Raw genomic sequence first — 24,392 nt, 5'->3', positions numbered from 1 at the left:
AATGAAATACAACATCAATATTTAATGGCATCTGCTTACAACCCTCCCAATCTAGGCTTCTGAAGTTGTGTGGGGGTGATATTCACACATCCCTGATAAAGGGAGGATAGAATGTGTGTGTTTTCTTTTCATTTGAGGAATGAATTACTCCTTAAAAATGTGATTGACCCTGTGCAAAAATAATGTAGGAATCAGCTCCATGTGTCTTTGGAGACTGTTGCACTGCATCCTGTGGCTGTTACCAGAAAAGGACATTCTGTTTCCTGAAAGGAATGACCTGGTCTCCACTTGCAGGCTTCTCCAGTTGCAGCAAGTTTTCAGAAGTTGCACTGAAAGTGAGCTGCAGTTCTTCTCTTGCAGCAGGAAACAGTGAGCCCAAGTGATCAGCATCTTACTGTGCACATCACATTGTTGCATGTTCCTCTGATGAACAGCACAGCAATGAGCTGACCTAAATTTCTGGTGCTCTTGCGAGATGTCAGTCTGCTCTTAAGCTGTTTGCAGCACTTTTATCTGTGAGCTGGCTGTGTTTGATGTTAGTGCTGTGTGATCAGCTGCTGATGTTAAATAGAGAATCATTCTTCTTGTGAAGAAGTGAATTTGTGACAGATTTGAGTACAATTTGTGGGTACTGTTTATGCCAGAGATGGGGAATCCATTATTTTGTGGAAATGATAAGCATTTGTTAGACTTCCTCCCACAATAGTGTCAGAAAAGAGCAGCACTGTGCTTGCCATCCTCTTTTAATGCTTCATGGTTTGTTATTGCTGTGATAGGAAAACACAAGGAGCAGGTTGTAATGTAAGCATTCCCTGTGTTTATTTGTTGGTGCTGTTGTGATAGCCTTCCACTTGATCTTCCAGGAATGTGAGAAGAGTAGAAATCGGGATGACATATCTGTAGTTTTACTCACAAAGTTTCACCCCATGTGCTCTGTGAGCAGCATACTTTGCTATTGCAGAGTCCTAATAAGCCAATTAATTAAGAAATATTCCTATAACACACACTGTGCTGTCACACTGACCCAAACTTAACCAGCAGCTCTCCATGACAAAGATTTTAATAACATTTAACTATGGTTTGTGTTAGTCCTTTGACTAAACACATCATGATGTATGTGGTGTGGTGGTCTTGGTTTTGTTTGCCCTCAAGACACAAGAATGCTTTTTACTGCTGTCCCAGTAACCAGTCCAAAGTACAGCAAGCAGCTTTACTCTTGAAAAACTGTAGCACCCTTTCAGGAAATATCTGCGGCGCCTCAGATTTTTTCAGCCTGCTCACACATTCAGAGCCCCGGACAAGCAGCTTAAGATGTGAATAAGATTGTTCACCAAATGAGTTGGTGCAGCATATTAATTTGCTGGTGCTTCTAAATGCCTGCAGTGTTACAAGAGCCTGCAATGGCACTAAAATACCAGGAGCTTTGTTGGCTCTAAACTCCTTAAAAGAGAGTTTTAAATTCTTGTCTGCTTGCCGTAGCCTTACCAGCTTTATAAAGAATTTGGAGATCTGTACTTCAGAAAGGTTGTGCATCCTGGCCTTGGGAAAGTTAGAGCTTTTCCTGGTAGTATTAATTGTCTTGGAGCTTGATTGTGCTCTGGGTTTTACTGTATAGCTGATTATATGAACCTCCTATTAGTGCCTTTATCTAAATGCTATTGGGTATGTTTATTGTATGGTTTTATGCACAGGATTTATGTTGCAAAAATATTTGCTTTTGCAGTTAGGTAAATGTCCTGGAGTGACTTTATGGTGCTTGTAACATAATGTGGTTTTAATGAGGCCGGACGTAGCCTTAACCTGATTTTATGTGTATTTTAAGTTACTATTTAAATGCCAGAGTTAGAACTGATATGACATTAAACTTTTTTTTTTTTTTTTTTTTTTTTTTTTTTTTTTTCTCTTTCCGATGTGCAAATCACCTCCCCGTAGCCTTAACCTGATTTTATGTGTATTTTAAGTTACTATTTAAATGTAGGGTTAGAACTGATATGACATTAAACTTCTTTTTTTTTTTTTTTTTTTTGTCTGTCTGGTGAGACAACACACTCCTCCTCAAAACCAATATTCTGCCTGGCAGCTGGAGAGGGATATGAATTGTTGTCAACAACTACTAAAAGTTTAAAACTTTAAAAGTGAATTTTCAAGGTCTTGAAGTAGATAATTTTATTTAGAGGATGAACCAAATATTTTAGTGAAAGCTAAAAAATCCAGTGTTCCATGCTGTCCCTTGTTTCACTGTTCCTGGATTTAGGCAAATATGTAATTCTAGAAGATGGGGTGAGCAGAGGCAAGTGGTCAGACTGGTGTGACCCAAGTGTGGTTTTTAATCATGGCTCCAATAAGCACTGCTCTAAATTGGGTAGTGATTCTCTTCACAACTTTGTCTGAAAACTATATTAATAGGAGGCTGTTTACTTATGTAATTTCCATTAATATTGTAAAGAGAATTATTTCTTCAAGTGCAGTGAAAGATTGAAATCTATATCACAGTATCATCATTGTTACAGCATGAGTTATAAAATATTCACATGTGTTTTTGGAACCTAAGGAAATGAGATTGTTGTCACAAGAAAACTGGATTACCCCTTTTGCTCAGCTAGACTTGCCTATCCAGCTTAGGAGCAGAATCTCCTTGCTGAGGGAAGCAGTCCTTACTTAAAGGATCAAAGGATGTTGCTCTTCTAGCTCAGGATGGCAAAATGTCATTTATGCCTAATGCTTAGGTTTCCAAGCCATATTGGTCAAAAGAAACTGTAATTGTTGATTTATTTCCATAAAATATTCTGACTGTTTTTCTTTGAGAGGCCGGAGGCTGTGTAGGGAGCCAGACCAAAAGGTTTGGACAGTCTCTAGTTGCCCTACTTTCTAGAAACTGTAATTTTGGGTTGTGTTGGCTGGCACAGCATGGTCAGCAGAGTGAACTTGAGCTTTGTCTGCTGGGGCTGGGAGTGTGGCTGTCCTGCAGCATCCTTGTGGCACAGGCAGCAAACCGCCGAGCCTCGCTCGCCGTGCTGTGGTTCCCGCGTGGCTCTGATTTCTGAGAGCTGGGCACAGCTCTGGAGCTCTTGGAGTAAAGGCAGCACCCAGCACAACGAGGCTCCTGTTAGACCGGGGAGTCTTTGCTGCTGCTGCAGCTTGCTTTAAATGCTCTCTGGTCTCGGGCACTTGAAATGGATGGGTGGTGGAGACAATTGTGCTATAAACTCTAGTTCTGCACGTTTATGGGGTAGGGAACTCTGATTTCCTGCATTTTACAAGGCTGGGTGACACGTGGTCTCTTTATTCTTTTTGTGTGAATGTTTGTTTAGTGTGATGGAGTTAAATTTACCTCTTTCTCTTTAGATTCTTGCAATTGTCATATGTACTGTGGAGAATGTCAAGCATCCCTGAGTGAGCAGCCAGAATGACTCTGTCACAATCCTGGGTGCATTGTGCTGCTCTATTGACTCTGCAAACCTGAAATGTGTGTGGGAGAACTTTCTCTTGTAGTCTAGCATGTAATTTAATTGATGTTTGTTTGGTAATTTGCCTCAGATTAAATTATTCATTGTCACCACTGAACAAATGCTTTGTATGCTTCTGGTGGGTCAGCATTTTGCACAATGTTTCCCCCTTCTAATTCCACCTACTTTGATGCATTCATGTAGTTTTTCTGTAGTCTTAGTACTGAGAGCTGAGAGAAGCTTCTGTTGGAAGAAGAGGGGGAGCCAGTGGACTTTGAGAGGCTTTGTGCAGTGATTATTTGGATAAGGGAAATGCGATTACTTTTCCTCAGATTTAAACTTTGATGTAACACAAGCTCACACTATCGTTAATGGGAGTTGTTACCCGAGGATAAACTTCATAGAAATGTCACAGAAGTGAGCATGTGAGAATAGGAAGGTATGCTCTCTTCCTCCAAAGAATAGGTGACTGAAGTAGTTGAAGAATTATTATCAATAGCAATTAATGCTTTGATGCACAGGTGGATGTTTCTGATCTTAGCAAGATGTGTCAGCGGAGAGTTGCTACATCAGTTTTGGTCTGACCTTATTTTAGCTTGGTAATTCTATGGCTGTACAGGTGATGTTGTCTTTTGTAGAGGAGGAGAGGCATGACAAGAGTCAGCATAAAGTTTGAATATTTTATGCAAGAGGGATCAGACTGAAACAATGTTTTTGTCAAAATTGATATAAATGGCCTGACTCTAGGACATTGCAGAGTGCAGCTGGGGTTAAGCTCTTCCCTGAATGTTGATTAGTGAAAAACTTGAGAGGAGAAAGGTAAAAGAAAAATATGGGATAGGATGTTAGAGGACTGTCTTGGTTGCCAATTTTACAGCTACAGGAAGGGCCAGATTTTATTGTAATAAAACTGTGCGAGAAACCCTAGTAGATGGGTTTAAGGCATAGAATCTCTGCAGCTTTCTTTTGGCTCTTTGCTTATATTTCTGGCCTAGTTCCAGAATTTATCCTTTTTTTGCCAGTGTAGCTTGACTCCACTCCACAGAGTGGAGTGTATGAATAGATAATTCTGAATTATGAAATGCACTTTGAACAGAATATGTTTGTTAGCATATTTTGAAGCGACCAGCTTTGTTGTTTGCAAACATTTTAAATTTTATACACTCTGATGTTGTTGTTCTATCCGTTGCATTTGATTTCTGAGTTGCATATATCTCTGATAATCTTCCTGTTCTGGAAACTTCACTGTTTCTTGGATCAGAGTGGAAGCACCTAATCTAATTTCTGCGTTAAAAATGGAATGCAATGGCAGATAGAAGTACTTCAGGCATAGCAGTAATCTTATTTGGTCTTGAGTGTGAAGTGGCTCTTGAAAAATCTAGGATTGTATTTGTCATGTCATGGTATTTAAGGTATGAAATGCTTTCTGAACCCCATCTACAAAGAAGTTTTTCAGCAGTTTGTTCCATTTAATTTTGAAATGAGGGGAGGGAACAGTCAGTTCACATCTTCATTCTTCTTTTGAACTTTAGGGAAGGGTTTGGAACACTCTGAAGTGGGAGAGCTTATTTTTTTAACCCTAGTTATTGCCATTGCACCAGTGGTTCCAGGACTCAGCCTCAAGCTAAGCAGAATTAGTGATTTTTACAGCATTTTTCTTTTCTGAGTGTCTGCATAAGCATCCAGGAAGGACACGGTGTCTGCACTGGGGTTTGGTCAGTTCTGGCTTCTCAGCCAGGGGAGGAGGTGAAAAGGAGTATCGGGAGTAAAGGCTGTTGTGTTTAGTGAATAAATACATCTTTGCATTAACGTGGGTAGAAAAGAGCTTTGCACACGTGCTCAGTTCTACACCCACCAGGGGATTTATTTAGTGGAGATTAGAAGTTTTGCTGTTGAGAATACCAGGCATACCTGACAAGACCTTTGCTAGTTTTTTTAACTGTTATCATTTTGGGCTAATTTTGATAGAGGGAGACCAAGGACTCTTATTTGCAAGGTGTAACAATGTCACTGATTGTTTTTAAGTGGTTATATTAAAAAAAAAAAAAATTAATCGCCCCAAACACCTTTCCTGAACTCCAACTGTGTGCTCAGAGCTGAATCATATTCAAAAAGGTTTGATACTAATGAATGAATTTTGACTTCGAGGATGCATAAAACAACTTGGGTATCCTACATGATGAAACCAGTATGGCATTGGTTTGTGGTGAAGTTGGGCAAAAAGCTAATTTCAAAAAAAGAAAAAAATTCCCACAGACTGCTACAGTTTGAAGTATTGTTCTTGTGGACAAGATTCTGCTGTTGTGATTCAGTATGGTTTTGGATAAGAGGGCAGAATTGTCTTTTTTGTGTATGTTCTTTTAAATGGATCAGCAGGCTTGTTTGGCTTTCCATTGTAGTTATCCACACCATGCAATGAGCAGGAACACTCTATGGCTCATTTTTAATAATCAGTACGCAGCTGCCCAAAGGGGAAACCGTGGGCAAGAGCTCTTGTTGATCTTTGTTTTAACAGCTGGTATTATTAAGGGAGAGTTTCACAGACTGGGAGAAAAAAAGAGGATGAAAATCAGTCAACAGTTAATCCAAGATGTGGCCAGACAGCAAAAGATTTACTGGGAATTAGTTCTAAAATTGCATTTGTTCAAATAATTCCAGAAGAAACGAATGGGTGTGTATTAAATGGGGGAAGTAGGATGGTGCTGGGGAACAGTGAAAAGTTGCAACATTTGTCAACTGAAAAACCTTCCTGGAACAACAGCAGCATATATTTAGCATTGTTACCATGCTGCAACTCCTGGGGGAGGCAGCGCGGATCTGGAGCTCTGCTGCAGCTCATGATTTATACCCTGCTAGCAGCAGAGCCCCACAAACCAGGAGGATCTGCTCATTTTCAAAGTTCTTGTTTATAATGCACGGAACAGTGAATCCCTGTGGGTCCTTGCAGCTTTCAGGCTGCAGCTCTGGATACTGTCAGCAAAAACCAAATCTTTATCCCATTCCTGTTCCCCCAGGATGAGCAGAAGGAGAAGGTTAGCATTGCTTTGTTTTGTTTCTTTGGTTTTTGTTTCTTTTTTTTTTTAAATGAGATTTGTGGGTATAATTAATTCTAATGGTAGAGATGCATCATCTCTGTGGTCCCAGTAGATTTTAGTAGTTATGAGCCTTTGCTTAGCTAATGGGTCTGGATTTTAAAGTCTATATTTTGCTGTTTATTCTCATACCTAGCACAAATAAGTTCACTTAAATCAGTTGAAGTGCACTAGAATCACCAAAAGAAGTAGCATGTGCATGTTTGTTTCCAATTTAAATAAATGAACAAGTGCATGAAAAGGTTGAAATGCACTCAGTCCTTCAATAAAAAATAGTCCAACTTAACATCTGGCATTAGTTGAAGTTTCTCTCTTATTATCTTGTTCTTTAAGAGCTTTTTTACATCCTGGGTTGTAATTTGCACATTATAATGTATTTTGAAACAAAACTGTGTCTTGTTCTGGGGTTTCTTGAGTGTGTTTTATAAGCAGAATTGTAGGTTTGAAAAGAACTGTTCCTTTCTGAATGGGCGGCTCGTGACAGATGGTTCTCATTGTGGCAAAGTCGTGCAGTGCCTCAAACCTCAAAGTGTATAAATTTATTTGAAGGAAATGAATTGCTGCTGTATCATGGCCATCTATGAAAAGTGTCCTTGGACATTGAAATGGTGTTTTTTGAGCCTTGCTTTTCCTTATCCAAAGAGAGCTATAAAATTCATTTTCAAGAGCATGATACTGTGACACCTCTAAGAAGCACATTTCCTTTCTCAACATTATCTTTAGAAGGATCTCCCACTGACAACAGCACGTGATGCCTCAGTATGGCCTTTTCAGGTACCTGTTTGAATAAAACATAAATAGCACCTAATGCTCCATGATGGATGTACTTCTGTCCATGCAGTCTAGAACATGTAACCTATATAATTTACCATCAAAAACTCCTTTGTTCCAAGAAAACAAAGGATAGTCTTATTGTCCCTCACTATCCACTATTTGGCTCAGTTGCTGTTTCTCTTCTTCACCTGTTGCTCATCAGCTCTGTCCTGCTGCAGCTGAGCTGATCATATCCTCCTGCCTTCCCACTCCCCAGCATTAATCATGTCTCTCTGTTATCTTACCTCTTTCAGCATCTTTTCTGAGCTGTGGTACCAGCAACCACATCCTCTCTCAGATGGTACATCCCCTCTCTCACCTTCCTTCCTGGCTGCTGTGTTAGCATAGCTACTTGCCCTGTTGCTATGGAGGGACTACAAGTTCTGCTTTACCACATCCTTTGCAGGATACGAAGGCGTAGGGGGAGGAGGAGGCTTGGTTTGACCCCAGCATGGGGGAGGGTGGTGGAGGGTTTGGGGCTTCATTTGGTTTGGGCTCTGGTGAGGAAGGCTCTTTTTGCTGCAGTGGTAAGAACAGTCCTTGGGGGCAAGACCAGGAGGTTTCTTGCAGGATCACCTGCTCCTGGAGCTCCACTGCTTCTGTGGCCTCTGACTCAGAACCTTCTGGCTGCTGCAAAAGGAGCAGTTTTCACTTCACAGTTTAAGCTGTCAGCAGAGAGAAGGAGACACTGAGAATGTGTGTGTGTGAATGCCTTGGCAGTGGACGATTGGTTGTACTCACCCCGGGAAGCTTCTCCCCGTGAACCACGTGCTGGGTTTTGCAAGGCTTCCATAATAGGTGTTTGTTAAAGTGGGTCACCACGGCGGGAGCGTGGCTGTACTCCCAGTGACCTCTCCAGCAGCAGAGGTGGCCTCTTGCTGACCTGTTGCTGCTCAGGGAGCCACTCTCCCTCCCAGCTCTGCTTTGGGAGCTTGAAGTTGGCTTTGCTGCAGTTCACCGCTGTGCGCTCTGTAACTCAGTGCTGTGTTCTACTCTAGTGCTGGTCATCTTCTCTACAAGGAGGTTGAACCTTCACCAGTTCAAAGCTCACCCCTTTCATTAGTGGGGATGTTGCTGTGCAGCTCAGCTGTAGGTGGATCTCTTAGGAGATGTTGCAATCAAACTGGTTTCCTGTCAGCCCTGATGATCTGGTTGTGCTCCCAGGACTGGCCATGCCTCAGAGCAGCTGGAATATTCATGGTGCTCTCCAGGTGCTGGCCTTTGTGCCAGCTGCTCATGGTTTTTCTCAGAAGTGGTTCTTGTTTCAATTAAGTCAGGTTTTTATCCAGGTAGGGTTAAGGTATGGCCAAAACCTGCCTGTGGGACAGCATCCTGGATTAATTAGCAGGAGGGGTCACTCTTGAGTTTGTGGAAGGGGATGAGTGTGGTTGGTCTAGAAGTAATAACAAGGCTGTGCAAAGGGCCTTGCTATTATACTGGGGCAATGTTATTTTCTACCCAAATTAAAGCTGGCATAATTATTAGAACTTATTTTACTTTCCAGCTTCAGCAAAATGCTGAAGGAGGTTACACATTTAAAGGCTGAAATACAGCCCAGAAACTGCTTTCTTCATAATGTCTATTGAAAGAGGCAGAACAGTAGAGGTGAGTTTATCTAGCAACATAAAAGATATTTCAACCTAAAACATAGTTTGTTTTCACTCTTGCTTTCTGTCAATTCCCCTTCACACAGGTTTGAAATACGTTCAGTTTCCTAATGATGCAGCAAAGAATCTTATATTTCTTTTTGTGATCTCCTAGCTAGATCAAGTTATCAGGTGAATGGAAGAGATAACATAGTTAACCTTGAGGTCTTTATGGGAAATGTGTTCAGGGGATGGCAATGAAAGGAAGATGGAGATGGGCAAGTAAGATGGCTTTATTCTCTGGACTATTTATTGTTCAGCTCAATCAGAAATCATGCCTGTTTAGGCATCCTGGTGTAAAGGTTGGGAGGAATTTATTTAATACTTGAAGGGTAAAATGAAATTAAGCATGTGTGGCTGAAGAGGTGATCTGCATGACAAACACATGTGACCATAAATAGCTTTGTTAACAAGAAGCGGATGTGTGGGGAATGGAAGGTTCACTCAGAAAACAGTGAAGCCACAGCATTGTGTGAGTGTGAACCTGCAGAGATGCTGTCCCTGCCCCATCCCTCTGTGCTCCATGGTGCTGTGAGTGCTCCTTGTCTCTGCTGCAGGAAGGGAAAGGTTGGTGTCCTGTGTTCCATATATAATCAGGGATATTTGTTTAGTGTCATTGACTGAGGGTTTCACTGACTTGCTGACAAGTTTTGTGTGGGAAGTTGATTCTCATCAGTAGTGGCTGAGTCAACAGATGCTGAATTGCTTTGGTATTTTCTACTCATCTCTGTTTTCTGGAAGGCTCTTGCAGTGGTAGCCTGTATTTTATGCATTTTATTTCATTATTAATTTGCCTGGAGACTGTTAACATTTGCATATAGCTTTATTGTAGGTCTCTGAGGATCTGTGATCTGAATTCCCGTGTATTCTGCCAGCACTCGAGTGCCATATGGGACTCAGCCGAGCCTGTGAAGGGCTCATCCTCTCGTTAATTATTTTTATAATTTGAAGTTGTTAAACCATGGAATCTAAAAAAGTAATTTAGCAATTGAACACTGTAATGTATTCTTGATCTTCGCTTTAATTCCTTTTTGCCTATGAAAGTGAATGAGTAGTTTAAAAAAAAAGATATGGGAGGAGAAAGTATGATCAGAGGTAAAAATTAGCTATTAATTCCCCTATTACTATTTCTGTTATTAATGAAAGTAAACAAATACTCTTGTGAGGAAACAGAATCAAACTCACTGGGGAATGAGATAGTAGAAAGTCTTAAAATATTCTGAATATTCAAGAATCCTGAGTCTTTTATTGTATTGCTGCATGAGAATTACAGGAGGCATATGCTAAAAATAAAGACTTTTCATTTGCTATTAGCATCTGAATTTTCAGCACAATCTTTCTTCATTATTTGTCTCCATGTTAGCATTCTTGATTTCACGCTTCTGCACTGTCACCCCTGACAGCAGCAGAAAGGGTGACAGTGACAGTTTAGCCTGGATACTGGTACAGTAAATGCTGCCAGCTCGGTCTACTCTGCGCAGGTTTGACAGGAAGATTTAAATTGCAGAATTAATTGGTGAATTCTCCTAGAATCGAAAGTTTTTCTTCACAGTTGAAACCAAGTAGAAACCCCAGTCCTTCTGGCCTGGCTGTGTATTGGAAATGGGCAGGGTGAGTCTGTCTGGCTGCGGAGAGACTGAGGCTGCAGCTCAAGAGACTGAGGCTGCATCCCCTTTATTTCAGTCAGTGTTAAGGCTGAAGAAGCCCCTTGGTGGCAAGTGAAGGTCCATCTTTGGATCTGAATGCTGTGTGTTGAACTATTTTGCAATAGACAGAAGCCTTCTAGAAAGAGGAAGGAATATCTCACTGAGCTGATCTTCAAAGACCTCATGAATAACACTTTATTGCTCAATAATTGGTTGTACTCCGTGTTATATGGCCGAGAAATGGGAAGAAGGTTTTTCTTTTGTTGTTGTTTGTTTTTTTTTGTTTGTTTGTTTTTTCTCCTTATTGGCTAACTTTCCTCTTCCCCAAATACTTTGCATAGCTGGAGAATGTGACTTCAGGAGGGCAATTGAGAAGTGAAGGGGATTTGACAGCTTAAAGTAACCATTCAAATGAAGCAAAGCAAATGGGCAGCACTATTTCCATTTTAAGCATTGTCAGGGTAACAAGCATGCAACCGAATTTCAGAAAGAATGCATGGATGGGAGATTATTTGGGCAGCAGTAAAAGCACCGGGAGAGAATTAATGGAAACAGAAATGAAGTTAGAAAATAAATTTAGAAACACACTTTGCCTTAGGGTTAAAATATTCAAAGCATTCTGTGTACTTGGATGTCAAATTCCCGTTCAAGTTAATAACTAAAGTTCTATTTCCCTCTTTTGAGCTTCGATTTTTGTGTGCGTGCTCAAGAAAATGTTAAGCACTGAACAGGTTTTTTTAAGCAGCAGGGGCTCTGCTTTCCCACCTGGGTCAGGTGGATCAGCTCCTGTATTCCAGCTCCTCCATCACCTGGGAAAGTGTTTTTAGTGGCACATGTTGCTGGCTTTGAGAAGCAGGTGGAATCTGATGAAGGGGGGTAAGTTACAGTTCCACAAGTTGTTTAATTACATGCATATTGTGACGGGCAATTAGAAGTCTATTCTTTTTAGTAAGCTGATACCAAAATAAACACAGGCACTGGAAACTGGGAGAAGATGAGATTTGGCGGGTTGGAAGGACATAGTAACACAAAGGCTGTGGTGGGAGCCTACTGTGACAGGCAGCTGACTGTCAGTGCAGTATTTCTGCTCAAAGAACATTCTTAGGTGTGAACCAGTCTCTGAGCCAGAGGAAAGTAGTGAATTCTTCTAGAAAATGTTTTGGTGGTTCTTTTTCTGGGAAAACAGGTGCGGTCTGACCTTTTGTTTCTTCCTCACTGTGGCCAAGTGGGAGCATTCTTACTGAACATTGCATCATATTTCTTGCCTTGTTTTCTTGAATGCTAAAGCCCTGTGGAGTTTATTGTTTCCTAATGTTCTCCCTGACTGGAAGGGTGAGGATGCTGCAAAAATGAACAGAGGAGAGTCTGTGTATTAAAACTGAAAGCTGAAACAGCAGCTCATGGGGCACCCGAGCCCTTTTGCAGCTGATGACTGAACCTGCAGAGCTGCAGTGGCACAGTTCACCTGCTAAACCATCTCTGCCAGGGCTGGTGCACTTTGTGCTGAAAACATGTGTTGTTCTCATTAGACTCCAGAATAATTGATGGAGGTTTTTAAACTCTAGATTCCTATTGAAAATGCATTTTTGTAATGAACTTTGAGAAAAGTAAACCAATTTCCAAAAAGTGTTTTCAGTATTGATTACTTGAAGGCATGATATTGTTGTTAACTGCTCTCAAAAAATCTCTTCTTCAGAAGTTCTATTTTGCATTGATTACATGTATCCCTGGACTTTGGGATTCCATGAATTGAAGGTTAGGCTGTACCATCAACATATTTTGTGTCCTCTGTCATCCCTTGATTCATTAACTTTAACTCGGAGCCTTTGCCTACCTTCAGTGTCCTTCCAGAAGCATGGAACAAGGAGGACAATCTGTGTCACGTCCCTCTGGCTGCACTGCCCTTCCTTTGGAATCCAGTGATGGTGTTGCCAATTTTACCGACTTTTTTTCATCCTCAAGGCACTCAGCAAAGGGAAGGGACAATGGAATGCATGACCCCAGTGCAACACACTGCTGTGGGGCGTTGGCTGCTGAGTGAAATGGCACTTGGGCCAGCACTGTTCCATGCCCAGAAAAGTACAGAAACTCTTCTCTTTAGCAAATCTGCAGAGAGTTAAACTTCCTCTTGTCTCTCTTGATAGTGGAGGTCAGTGCTTGTACTTTTGAGTTGGTTCTGCCTAGAGCTTGGCACAGGGCAAGTGCCTCATCTGACTTTATAAATAGAAATTCAGCATCTTCCCCTGGTTGATCTGTCTGACAGCTGCACCACCGTGTGCTCCTCTTACACTGCTCCTCAGGGAGTTTTATTTCACCAAACTTGGCCTAGTGAGGCCTCAGAAACAGTCCAGCAGGTCCCTCTGTGGGATGCCAGCCCACACTGAGGCAGCTACCTAGAGCCATTTCTGGGCTTTTATTCAAACTCTGATCTAAATGATGCTCTGAGAATTGATTCAGGGTGGGATGATGGTGGGAGGTTTGGACAAGCCACCACCAGGGTTGCCTTTTCAGGGTGAACCTGCTCTGTCTTGAAATCTGGATTACCTTGAAGGACAGGATCTCCTTGAAAGGCATTCTTTCCTCTGGAAAACCTTGACCTTTCCTCTCTGGATGGGGTCACAATAGGATAATAAGCTAGTTTATCAGATCATATTTTTACCAAGAAAGGTGGTTAAATTTGCTTACAGGAATTGCAGAGTGAATTTCCCTGCCTGAGATTTCCCTTCTCTAAATCAGGAGTGTGTGAATCCATGTAAACTTTTGACTAATGGACTTCCCCATGGGGTATTTATTTTATATGCATGTGTTTATGTTAAATAATGTAAATTATGGAAGAGTAGGGTGTGGGAGAGCTAGAAGACCTCTTTATCAGAAACTTTAAAAAGGCCATGTTTGCATTACTCTCCCGATTCCAGCATAATCCCAGAGATGGAGAAGTTGTATATTTGAAGCAGAGCAGAAGGTGCTTCTCTGTGCTGGCATCAGACTCCAGGCTGAGCTGAGCCCTCTGGCAGGAGGAGGATCATTGTTACCCCTGGTTTTGCTTCTCCCCAGCTGTGAAGCTGGCTGAAATCAAGATTTGTATATAGGCAAACATGTACATTTTTAGTCTGTGTATTCCCGTTCCGCAGAATGCACACATCCTCTTTCTGAGTGACTGATGCTACACTGGTTCAAGAGTGATTTGTATTGCTGGAAGTAAGGATTTTGTGTAGTTTGAGGGTTTTTTACTCCAGTTGCCCTTAAACACTTCCTTGTAGTTTCTGGAGCACTTAGTCCTGGAGCACTTAGAGGTTCTTTACTGTTTTTGTAACTTTATATTATTACCTTTTTGCTGTTCTGCCTCCAGTGCCTCTTTAATTAACTAAAACTGACATAAGTTGACACCTAGTCTGGTTGGGCTGACTTGGTTTGAAATAGTACCTGATGCTAAAGCAGAGCAAACACACAATGCACAAACCCTGTGTGTCCCATTCCATGAGTCTTACCTGCTGATTTAACTCCTTCTTCATGGTGTTTTGCAGATTTTGTCTTTTTAATATGGTTCCTTTCTTCCCTTTATATTACAGTTAAGCAGCTTTATTAGCAGGTTTATTTTCTTTATTAGCTCCTGTGTACATACATGACTGTTCAAGGCTGGCAGAGTCCCTCCTGCCACCAGTGTAACTGTTCAGTGTCACAGCCAGATGTGCTACAGAGCAGAAAGTGGTATTTGATAAAAGCAACATATTCACAAACCAGGCTTTGTTGTAGCTTTCAGTGATTTTTCTGCTCTGTGTCTAAAGGGAGTGGGCTTGTCTGGCTTTTGTATCTCAGTGATATCTCTGCAAACTGAGCCACAGGGCCAAATCTTTTGCAGAGAAGCATCACTTGTGTCAATCTTTGGTAGTGGCAGCTCAGCATCCTGCCCAAATCTAGTGCTGTGTGTAGTTTTTTGGAAAACATGGTCAATCTAATTTGTAGATTGTACAAACTTGCTCTCCGTTTTCCTTGTAAACCATAACGGAACCTCATGCCAAATAAGTTAGACTGATATTAAAGCCCTTGTTTATTTTACAGTGTATGTCTGTCAGAATAAGTATTCAAAGTATAACAGTTTAAAAATTAGATTTCAAGTATTGTAGAAACAGCACCTTTTGCAAAGCTGTGTGGAATTTGAGTGCTGTTGAAGTAACCAAATTTTGAAAAATAAGGTGATTATAATTGAAATCTTCAGATAGTAATAAACTGGCTTGGATAATTAATTTGGATTTAGAGTTGCTTAATTTCTCTTGGCATTTGCAAATCCCAGACTGACTTGTGGAATGTTCTTGATTTCATTGAAAACATGTGTGACTGTTTTTGAGGGCAACAATATTTGAAGAACAAAGCAGTATCTGTTTCTAAATGGAGGTGGACAAGAAAACTTTCAGAAAACATAGCTTATGTCATTTTGGGGGGCATCGTGTCGTCTGTTTTAGAACAAACAGGCTACAAAGCAATTGAAGTCTGCTCTGTAAAAAGATTAGCTATTCTAAATAACATTTTAAATTCATAGCACTGGCAAAGCTGAAGTTTAAATCTACGATTTTCATATGAAAATCAGAATTATTAATTAGGAGCAGATCCCAAATTCATGGAACTTCTATTAGTTCTTCAGAGTAAAACAAAATACTGCCATGAGTATCTATTTCTTATCCTATGTTGAAGTATGTTTTTCTATTAGAAGATGGTATTTGATAGAATTGCCAGTATTTCTGGAATGAAACTGATTCAGAAATGAGTAATGAAGAGTGTTGCTGAATTGGACTTCTGTTGAAATACAGATTTCTGTTGATTAAAAACCTGTCTCACTATAAAAGTATCTCACTGGTAGTGGAAAATATTAACAACACTTTCTGTATGGTGATACTCCCTTTGTAAATTAATTTTAGTTGTCTCTGTGTTCAATGAGACTAAACTTTTTTTTTTTTTTTAATTCATTGCAGGACCAGTTTGACAACTTAGAAAAACACACGCAGTGGGGTATTGATGTTCTGGAAAAGTACATCAAGTTTGTAAAAGAAAGAACAGAGATTGAACTCAGCTATGCAAAGCAGCTTAGGTAAGTATGTAAAATTCTGGACTTCGAGTTGCATCTCTTCAGAGCCTGTAATCAACTCAAAGTTTGCTGTGTCAGTGGTGATTTTGTTTATAATAATGGCTTTTAGGAAATAGCTTTAATTTCAAGATTGGAAAGTAAAAGTTAATTTGAGATCCTGTTGTATTATATCTGCTAGTAATCATATGTTTTGCAAAAAGAAGTTATTGAGGTGGCTGAGCAACACACGAGGGCTTACTCACAGTTTATGCATGATTAATGGCTCAGCACTGTAATGTTTTCCATGAAATTGGGACTGCTGTGCAAAAATGCTGAAGGGTTTAAGAATTCAATGGAATAATGATCATTTGTTAGGAAAAGTTTAGGTTTTCTTTTACTAAGACAGGCCCTTTTTGAATGTGCATGGGGAGGAATTACAGGTCAGAAAGTCAGCCCCAGCCCTTGGTAATTTTTCCTATGTAGTTAAGAAGGTTACAGCCTGAGATTTAAATTACAGTTTTACAATCTTTTTTGGTGTCTTCTGATCAGAGCAGAGATATTTGTGAATTAATCTCAAATAACTGCTTCTGGGTACTGTCTACATGTCCATGTCTGGTTTGATTGTAGACAGAGACGAGTATGTGTGAACCAGACACAGAAAAAATCTTCCTTGAGGTCAGGTCCTGGGGAAGAGGTGCTAAGAACCCTCCCACAGGAGTAGATATCACCTTGCTTTTCCCAGTGAGGTAGAAAAAACTGGGAATTGATCAGGGGTGAGAAGGGAGTAAAGCACACAGGGGGTCCTGCTGAACAACGTTGTTGGCAGGCACTAGTGACCAGTGCTAAACTGGAAGTGCTGGTGTTAACTGGGAGGGGGAGAGATGGGATATTCCTAACCCCTCCAGTAAACTCACCTTTTGTTTTCATGGTGATAATAAATCTTGAGAACTCTTTCCATCTTCTTGGCTTTTAAAGAGATGGGGTCTGAGGTTTCAGTTGATCTGTGTATCTAACACAATCTCTATTAAAAAAAAAAAAAAATCACCCAGAACTTGCTTGTGTTTGAGTGGATTGGAGATGCACAATGGCCTGTAATTTATGAGGAGCTGGTAGTAGATAAATCCCTGCCTTTATGGTTGTGTGCTCTCCCAGGGGAATGCCAGGAGGATTCCCCAGGGTTTCTGCTACAGACAAGCAGGAAATAGTAAATGACTCGTGCAGGAACAAATTGCTCACATCCTATGGAGAGGAGCAGAGGTTGAATTACAGAGGCAAAATGAGCTGGAACAAAGAGAGTGTGACTGGACTGGGAAAGCCCAGCAGAGTATCTGGGTGAGCTGGCCTGTCTTAGGAACAGTCCTGCACTAGACTCACTGGAGTGTTCAGGATGACAAATTCCAGGTGTAAAGAGCTTAATTATTAAAATAAACACCCAAGCAACATGTAAACAAAAGTGAAAGTTTGTTTTACCTGTGACCATGTAGAAACTATGAATTTCTTTATTTCTTATTCTGTCCTAGACTTCCCAGAAAACCATGGTCTGTTTGTTTCTTGCCTCTCTGTATTTTTATGGTTTGAGGACAAATACATCTGCCCCCAAGGAGCTCTTAAACACAGGGCTGCTTGCAAGCATCTAAGAAGTTAGAAGTACAAAAGAAAAAACCAAAAAAATGTAGACTTGTCAAGTGTTGAGGTAAAACAGTGCTGGACATTAAAAAAGAAAAATAAATCATGCATCTGCTTTTATTTAATAAGTGTCCTTAAGCCTGGTGCAAACCTTTTTTCTGCCACATCCATTTGGTGTAAAAGGGCTGCATCACATCACTGCATGTCATAACATGCAGAAAATGTTATTAAAAAGAGACAGGTTAACTCCAGGTACTCCTGTGGATGTAACTCTATTTTGTTTGTAGTGTAAGTAATGCTGCTGGAATTTATTTCCTTCTGTACAACTTGTATTTTCTGTTTCATCCCTGGCTTCCCTAACTAGCTATTTCTCCTCTCTATCTACATCTCAGCCTGGTCATCTATTGAAGTGAAATTTTCAAAAGTGAAATTTTCAAAAACATTTCTTTCCTCCTTTGTAATTCTGCTAATGTATATTTAATGTTTTAGGTGAGACTTACATAGCATTTAAAATTAGTCTGGTTTGGGAGTCCTCTTCAGATCTGACTTGGTTATTTTCTTGTTTTGTACTTAAATTTTGAGGAACACATGTTTGTCTGTGCAAATCTGCCAGCTTTCTGGCTACTCCTCTGTTGGGGCAGATGCTCCTTAATTCCTCAAGGAGAACAAAAGGAATAAGAAATGTGAGATGAGAGGCCCTGTTGTCCCCAAGTCAGCAGTAAAACCAGCATCAGCAGGGAATGGGTTACACCTCTGAAAAAGCAGTTTCATTACAACTTGATGTGTTCTGGGAGTTCTCCAAAGAGTTTGGCATGGATAATTTGATAAAACTCAGTCCTCCTTCGGACAATGATCCATCAATACTCCCTGTGTGCTGCTCTTCATCACTGAAACAACCTTGTAAAACTAAACCAAATGGCTTCCCTTTCACAGCAGGGTGAGAGGCTGCCAGAGAGAACAGAGTAATGAGGCTCAGTTTAGGACAGAGGAGCACTGAAAAGCCCTTAAAATTGGTCAGCTCTGTGCTGTGCACTGGCTGAAGGGTGTGCTGTGCTGCAGTGCAATGTGCATCCCGGTGCTGATACCAGCAAGGTGCACTGAGAGCCAGGTGGGCATCACACCTTCCCAAATCCCTGGATTTGCTGCTGATGAGAGGCTTGTGGGGCAATGAAAAACATACAATTACTGTCAGATGTGCTCACAGCAAGCTTCAGGTTTCTTATTTAAGATACAATCACTCCAAGAGCATATTGGTGTTTTAAAATTAAATCAGTAGTTGGCTGGGGGATAATGAGATACAATCATCTGTGCTAATTAGGATAATCAAATGTCACACTTCCCCCAGCATTAGTTGATAATCACAAAATGAACCCCCTTTTGCTATCTCAGTGCAGCTTCCCACAGCTTTGTGAAGGTTTTTTTTGCCTTCTAATCATCCTGCTAAAGGCAGGCAAACCTGCCTGGCCAAGAGTGTCATCTGCTGCTTCAGATCTCCCTTTCCTGGGGTGACTCCTGCTCTAAAAGAGCCTCTCCTCTAGATCAGGTGAAGGAGATCTGTGCATCAGCAGAACCACAACCCAGGTGTGTTGACTTCATGACCTCAATTTAGCAACTTCTTGGGTTCAGAATCTGCTACTTTGCTGTAGTTCCAGGCTGGAGCACTGTGCAGCCCATTCTTAGCGTTACTACAGCACAATCAAAGCCTGATTATTATAGTCATGCTTCAGGAGAGGTGTCTGCTCACTGCAGATAAAAACTCCAGACTCACAGAATGCGTGTGCAGCTAAAGATCATCAGTAAACTTCAAAGGATATTTTAAAATTTTATTTTATATCTCTGTATTCTTAATTTTAGGAACCTTTCAAAGAAATACCAACCCAAGAAGAACTCCAAAGAGGAGGAAGAATACAGGTATGTTCACAATTCCCTGCTGGGTGGGCACACATTGATGGAGGAATGGCAAAGTTTGGGTCATCACCTAGGATTTGGCTTGTAAACCCAAGATTTTAATGTCAAGTTAAAGAACATAGACCTCACAGATGCAGAAACAGGCTTATGGGGTAGATACTAAGGAGTGGATTTGACCTGTAACTACTCAGTTCCCTTATGTTGCAGTTTCTGGGTAGGGGTTTTGGTTTAATTTGTTTTTTAATGTGCCTTAAAACCTTCAAGCCAGACTGATCCTGCTTCTCTGAAGTGAACAACCAAATTCATATCTGCTTTCAGCAGGAGCAGAAGCAGTTGTTAATTTTAGCATGAAACTCAAGCACTCTGTGTAAGTATTAAATTACTCAAACAGGCTGACAACACAGATTAGTAATTTACAAAAGGAGTAATGTTCTGACACCACAGTGGCTCCTGCAGAGCAGGGTGGAGGTTTGTACTTGCAGTATCCTGGGGCTTGCTGCTGTTGAAGGATGTGGCACAGCCTCACCTGTCTGCTTGTGACTCACCTGCTCAGACCTGTCCCCACGGCAGGGGATTGATGTTGTGCTCGCAGGCAGCAGCAGAGAGCTCAGCTCCTTCTCTGAGCAACAAGGTCCAGGAGATGAGACACCCTAAAAACACCCCTGCTCTTTAAGGAGAATTTTCTAGAAGATGAGCTTCCCACCAGACTCTAAATCAGAGTGAGAACCTTTCCCCTTAGAGCACTCCTGCTCTTGGGGAGAATAAATATATTCTTTAAGGAGAATTTTCTAGAAGATGAGCTTCCCACCAGACTCTAAATCAGAGTGAGAACCTTTCCCCTTAGAGCACTGTGACCCCGGAGTTTCTCAACGTCAGGGTTTTGTAATGCAGCTCTGAAGGAAGGCATGGCAGGGGCTGACCCTCAGCCTGGTGTTCCATGAGGCTGCTCTGCCTCTGGAGAGCCCAGCAGCAGCCTCAAACCCTTGACCTTGAAATTTGACATGTTTCAAAAGAGTTTGGATATGGGTCTGGTTGGATGATTATATTAATATAGATTTTTTGGGTCAGCCCCCCGAGCTGCTCTATACAGCTACTCCAGTGGCTTGTGTAACAGAGATAACAGGCTTTTTGCTTGCTTTTTAATTTATTTTTAGTAACATTGTTTGGGAATCAGTTATTTATGCCATTGTTTCCTGAGATATTGGTATTTACACAAGGAAGATTATGTTACCAGCACAGTGGCTGTTTTGGTCTTTACCCAGGATTAGGAATAAATCTGCCTTTGGATAGCTCTACCATAAATGGGTATTTTGAATTTACTACAATGGGTTTTGGCACATCCTTCATTGCTGAAAAAGGATATTGGAGTTGAATGATTCTATGTGATGTGGCACAGAAGATCCTGTGTATCCTTTGCCCTTTATAAATACAGTGTTCACCTCAATGAAGATACTTCATGTCTCAAAACAATGTCTGGGGATTTGTCATGTGACCTTTGGGTGCCTCAGATGCTGCTTGGAGACAACCTGGCTAAAAATCAGCTTTTTCAAGCTAATTGTCAGTCTCCAGTTCTGTGCTTTTTTATACCTTGGGATTTTTTTGCAATTGAGATTTCTCTCATTTCACATCTTGACTGTGAATGTTTCTGCTTGTAAAGGTTTTAGTCCCTTTTAGTCCATTTTTTAGTTTCTCCTGTTTTTATTTTCATCTGATGCCTTGTTCATCCCTACTGGTACCACTCCATTCTGTTGCCTCTAAATAGCTCCCTCTTTGCTCTGATTTTTCACCTTTAGGTGATGTTATCAGTGCAGGCCACTATTATTTTAGAATTAGAATAATAAAAACAACAACAACAATAGTTTTTCTAGTATGTAGTAGTGTCTTGCTGCTGGCTTCCAGCTGCCCAGCACAGCCAGCTGGGGTATTTAAATGCAGCTCTGTTGGCACTGGGCTGAATATACCAGTGACATAATCTGCTGCTTCAAAATTTGTGTGCACAGATGTTTCTTCCTTTCTATAATACATGGAATGCTGTATGGGAGATTATTTGATATGAAAAAATAAACCTTATGATGGAAGGTACTAAAAAAAATGGGTTGACAATGAATACCTGGTTAGTAAACTCTCTACTTATTTGAAAACTTTATAAGCTATATCTGATTTAAATAAAGTTTACACTATGAAAAACTTTCTTTTCTAGGCTATGCTGGCCAAAATTTTGCTTGCTTAGACAGGATTTTTCCAGGTAGGATATTCCGATGACTCTGTGCACTGAATTGTAGGACTTCAGAGAGTATAACTAGAAATGTTTGGTGAGTAGAGATTAGAAAACTGAAGCCCCAGAGCTGTGCTGATAAAGAACCTGGCACTCTAAAGTGGTGATATTTTAAGAGCCAGTGTCAAACTGTCTAAATTGAGATAGACTTATCAGACAACTGTCATTGTGTGGGACAGGCTTCCTTTGGAGAAATTCCTTCCAGTGAATCTGTGCTAATTCATAGCAATGCTGGGTGCTTGAGGAGGATCCCAGCTCCCTTTGCAGTGTGTCTGTCTGAAAACCAAAATGCATTTCTGTCCTTTGCAGGTACACATCAACTAGAGCCTTCCTAGCCACTTTAAATGAAATGAATGACTATGCTGGACAGCACGAGGTCATCTCAGAGAACATGACCTCTCTGATCACTGCAGAGTTAACCCGCTACGTGCAGGAGCTGAAACAGGAGAGGAAATCGGTAACCCATCCTTTTTTATTCATTATTCACGAGGAATTGCTATTGAAGACAGCTAATTAGCGGTAGTGGAGTTCCATGTTAAGTGAGATTTATTTGTAGTTAATAAACATGAGCTGTGCTAATGAACCAAGCATTAAAGAAGTGGGTTATGTGCCCTGGCCAAGTCGCTGAACCGTTTGAATCAAATGTTATAAAATCAGACAGGAATGGCTGCAGGAGAATCCCTCCTAAATAAGGTCAGAGACCCATCTGTGCTTAGGGCTCTGTTAGCCAAAAGCTTGCTTGGGGAAAAGTCCAGCAGCACTGTGTAAAGCCTGAAATAAACAGAGGAACTGCAGTGCTGAGGCTGATTGGAAGAATTATTTGGATTTTGATTCACATTTTTCATGCTTCTCAGCCAGATCTGGCCAAGGGGACTCTTTAAAAATGACTTTGATAAGAAATAGGGGGTTTGTCTTGTTTGGTGAAGGGAGGGAATGTGGGTTTCAACCTGTTGTCCTTCAAGACTGGTAGAATTAATAGCTTTATGTTAGTGCTCTATTGCAGCTGGTACTTCAGGGACCTATGTGCCTGCTAGAGTGAATGTTCAAAGCTGATTAATTTGCACATCACCAGCTCTGTAAAAAGGATAGTTGAGATGTGATTTCCTTCTTTGCCTTGAACCCTTTTATCTTCTGGATGTGTGAGCGTAGAAGAAGGATTCTAAGCACTACAAATACTCACAGAACAGGTATAAAATGACTAAGCAAAGTGCAAAGGGAGCATCAGAGCATTATATTTCATTTTCAAGCTGTTGGTCTATTTTGGAAAGTGCAAAAATACTCCTGCAGAACTTAGACATTTATAAATAGTCCCACTAAACACCAAGCATGTGTTGAGGTGCTGTGTGGGAGCAGAGCTCTGGAAATCACCACCTTTTTCTAAGTATAGCATTCGAATGATAATTCTGTCAACAGAGGAAAAGAATATATAGACATAGCTTTAATCTGCAAAATGGTGTGTAATCTTTCAGGGACAGCATGGAAGGATGTTTTACATATAGCTGTGATGAGAATGTTTTCTTAGCCCCTCTGTAACCTTGTGTCCAGCTTGGATCTTTGCAAAAAGTAGAAAAAAAGGGGAAAAAAAGCAGCATTCCAGTGTGGCATTTTTCTGTCAGCTCTTGTTTTTACCTATTTTTTCAATTACATGGGCATATAAGTTGGTTGGAATATCTACATGTTCTAAGTACCATGGAAGAGAGACTTGCAATATTTCTTGTAAAGAATTTGAGGAGTAACTATTGTTTTTTTGTTTTGTTTGTAAACTTTTCTAGTAAGTATGGCTCATATAAGTAAGGGGTGAATGACAGGAAAATGAGTTTAATATTGGCCTAGTGATGAGAGCATGGGAACAGCAAAAGGCAACTGAGTGTATTTACCTGCTGTTGCTGATAATTACTGGCCTTTAACAGAAAACACTTGTCAGTCACAGTTGTTTTGCTCTTGCAACACAAATAGAAGCTTATAGGAATTAGGAATCCTTGTCTGGTTCCTGTAGATTTCTTATTCATGTGAAAATGGTGTTGAAAAGGAAACTGTTCCCGCCCTCAGGCATTTTTCATACACAACCTCTCACTTCATCCTGTAAAAGCATTGATCCTGGTGAGATCTGCAGGAGGGGAGGGTGGATGTTGTGTAAATATTACAGAGAGCTGCAGCTTAGGAAAAACCTTTTATGATATCACTTAATGAATGACTTGGTACTTCCAGAAATTTTGTTGGCAGAGTTCTCGTGCTCGCTGTTTGTTCTGCCATCAACTGCTGTGCTCCAGGTCCAAAGAATCATTTGGATGAGCCACTCCTGGGGCTGGGTCCATGTGTAGGAGTTGGGAGACCCACATTCTTGTCCACTGAGTCTTGAATTAAGTCATTCAGGTGTCCAGATACCTGTAAAATGGTACACATTTCCAGTGATTTCAGCATGGCTGTGGTAGATAAGCACTTTTGCTCTTTTGGTTTTACTTTCCCACCTGGAAGATGGAAATGATACACAGAGGTGTCATAGCTGTAAATGTGTGAAAGATGCACTCAAGTCCAGCAGAAAGTGGACAGGCAAATCGGAATGGGGTTGGAAGGGACCTTAGAGCTCATCCCATTCTCACCCTGCCATGGGCAGGGATAACTTGACCAGCCTGCACCAAACCCTGGCCAACCTGTCCTTGGAACACTTCCAGGCATTGGGCAGCCACAGCTTCCCTGGGCAACCTGTGCTGGGCCCTCAGCACCCTCACAGGGAAGAATTTTTTCAAATATCTCTAAATACAGCTTCTGTTTCCAAAGGAAACCCCTTTGATGCACAGGAGTGTTTGCTGGAGTTGTGGGCAATGAGTGTGGCTGGTGATCTTTGAACACGTGGGGGCTGGTGCCTGCCTGCTCTGCTCTG

General features: G+C 41.0%; 1 protein-coding gene across 21 annotated transcripts in view; it reads left to right on the top strand.

Moving 5' to 3' along the window:
• FNBP1 (formin binding protein 1) overlaps positions 1-24,392 on the top strand; it is a 92,901-nt gene that overhangs the window by 14,379 nt on the left and 54,130 nt on the right. For all 21 annotated transcript variants that reach the window (XM_041475085.1, XM_041475084.1, XM_041475091.1 and 18 more), the window contains exons 2-4: positions 15,611-15,726; positions 19,183-19,239; positions 21,821-21,968. In XM_041475085.1, the coding sequence (XP_041331019.1) occupies positions 15,611-15,726; positions 19,183-19,239; positions 21,821-21,968 (321 nt within the window). The remainder of the gene's footprint in view (positions 1-15,610; positions 15,727-19,182; positions 19,240-21,820; positions 21,969-24,392) is intronic.

This window comes from Pyrgilauda ruficollis, unplaced genomic scaffold (assembly GCF_017590135.1).
Source record: "Pyrgilauda ruficollis isolate IOZ18807 unplaced genomic scaffold, ASM1759013v1 scaffold34, whole genome shotgun sequence".
Classification (NCBI taxonomy): domain Eukaryota; kingdom Metazoa; phylum Chordata; class Aves; order Passeriformes; family Passeridae; genus Pyrgilauda; species Pyrgilauda ruficollis.
This window is presented reverse-complemented; position numbering and strand designations above follow the sequence as displayed.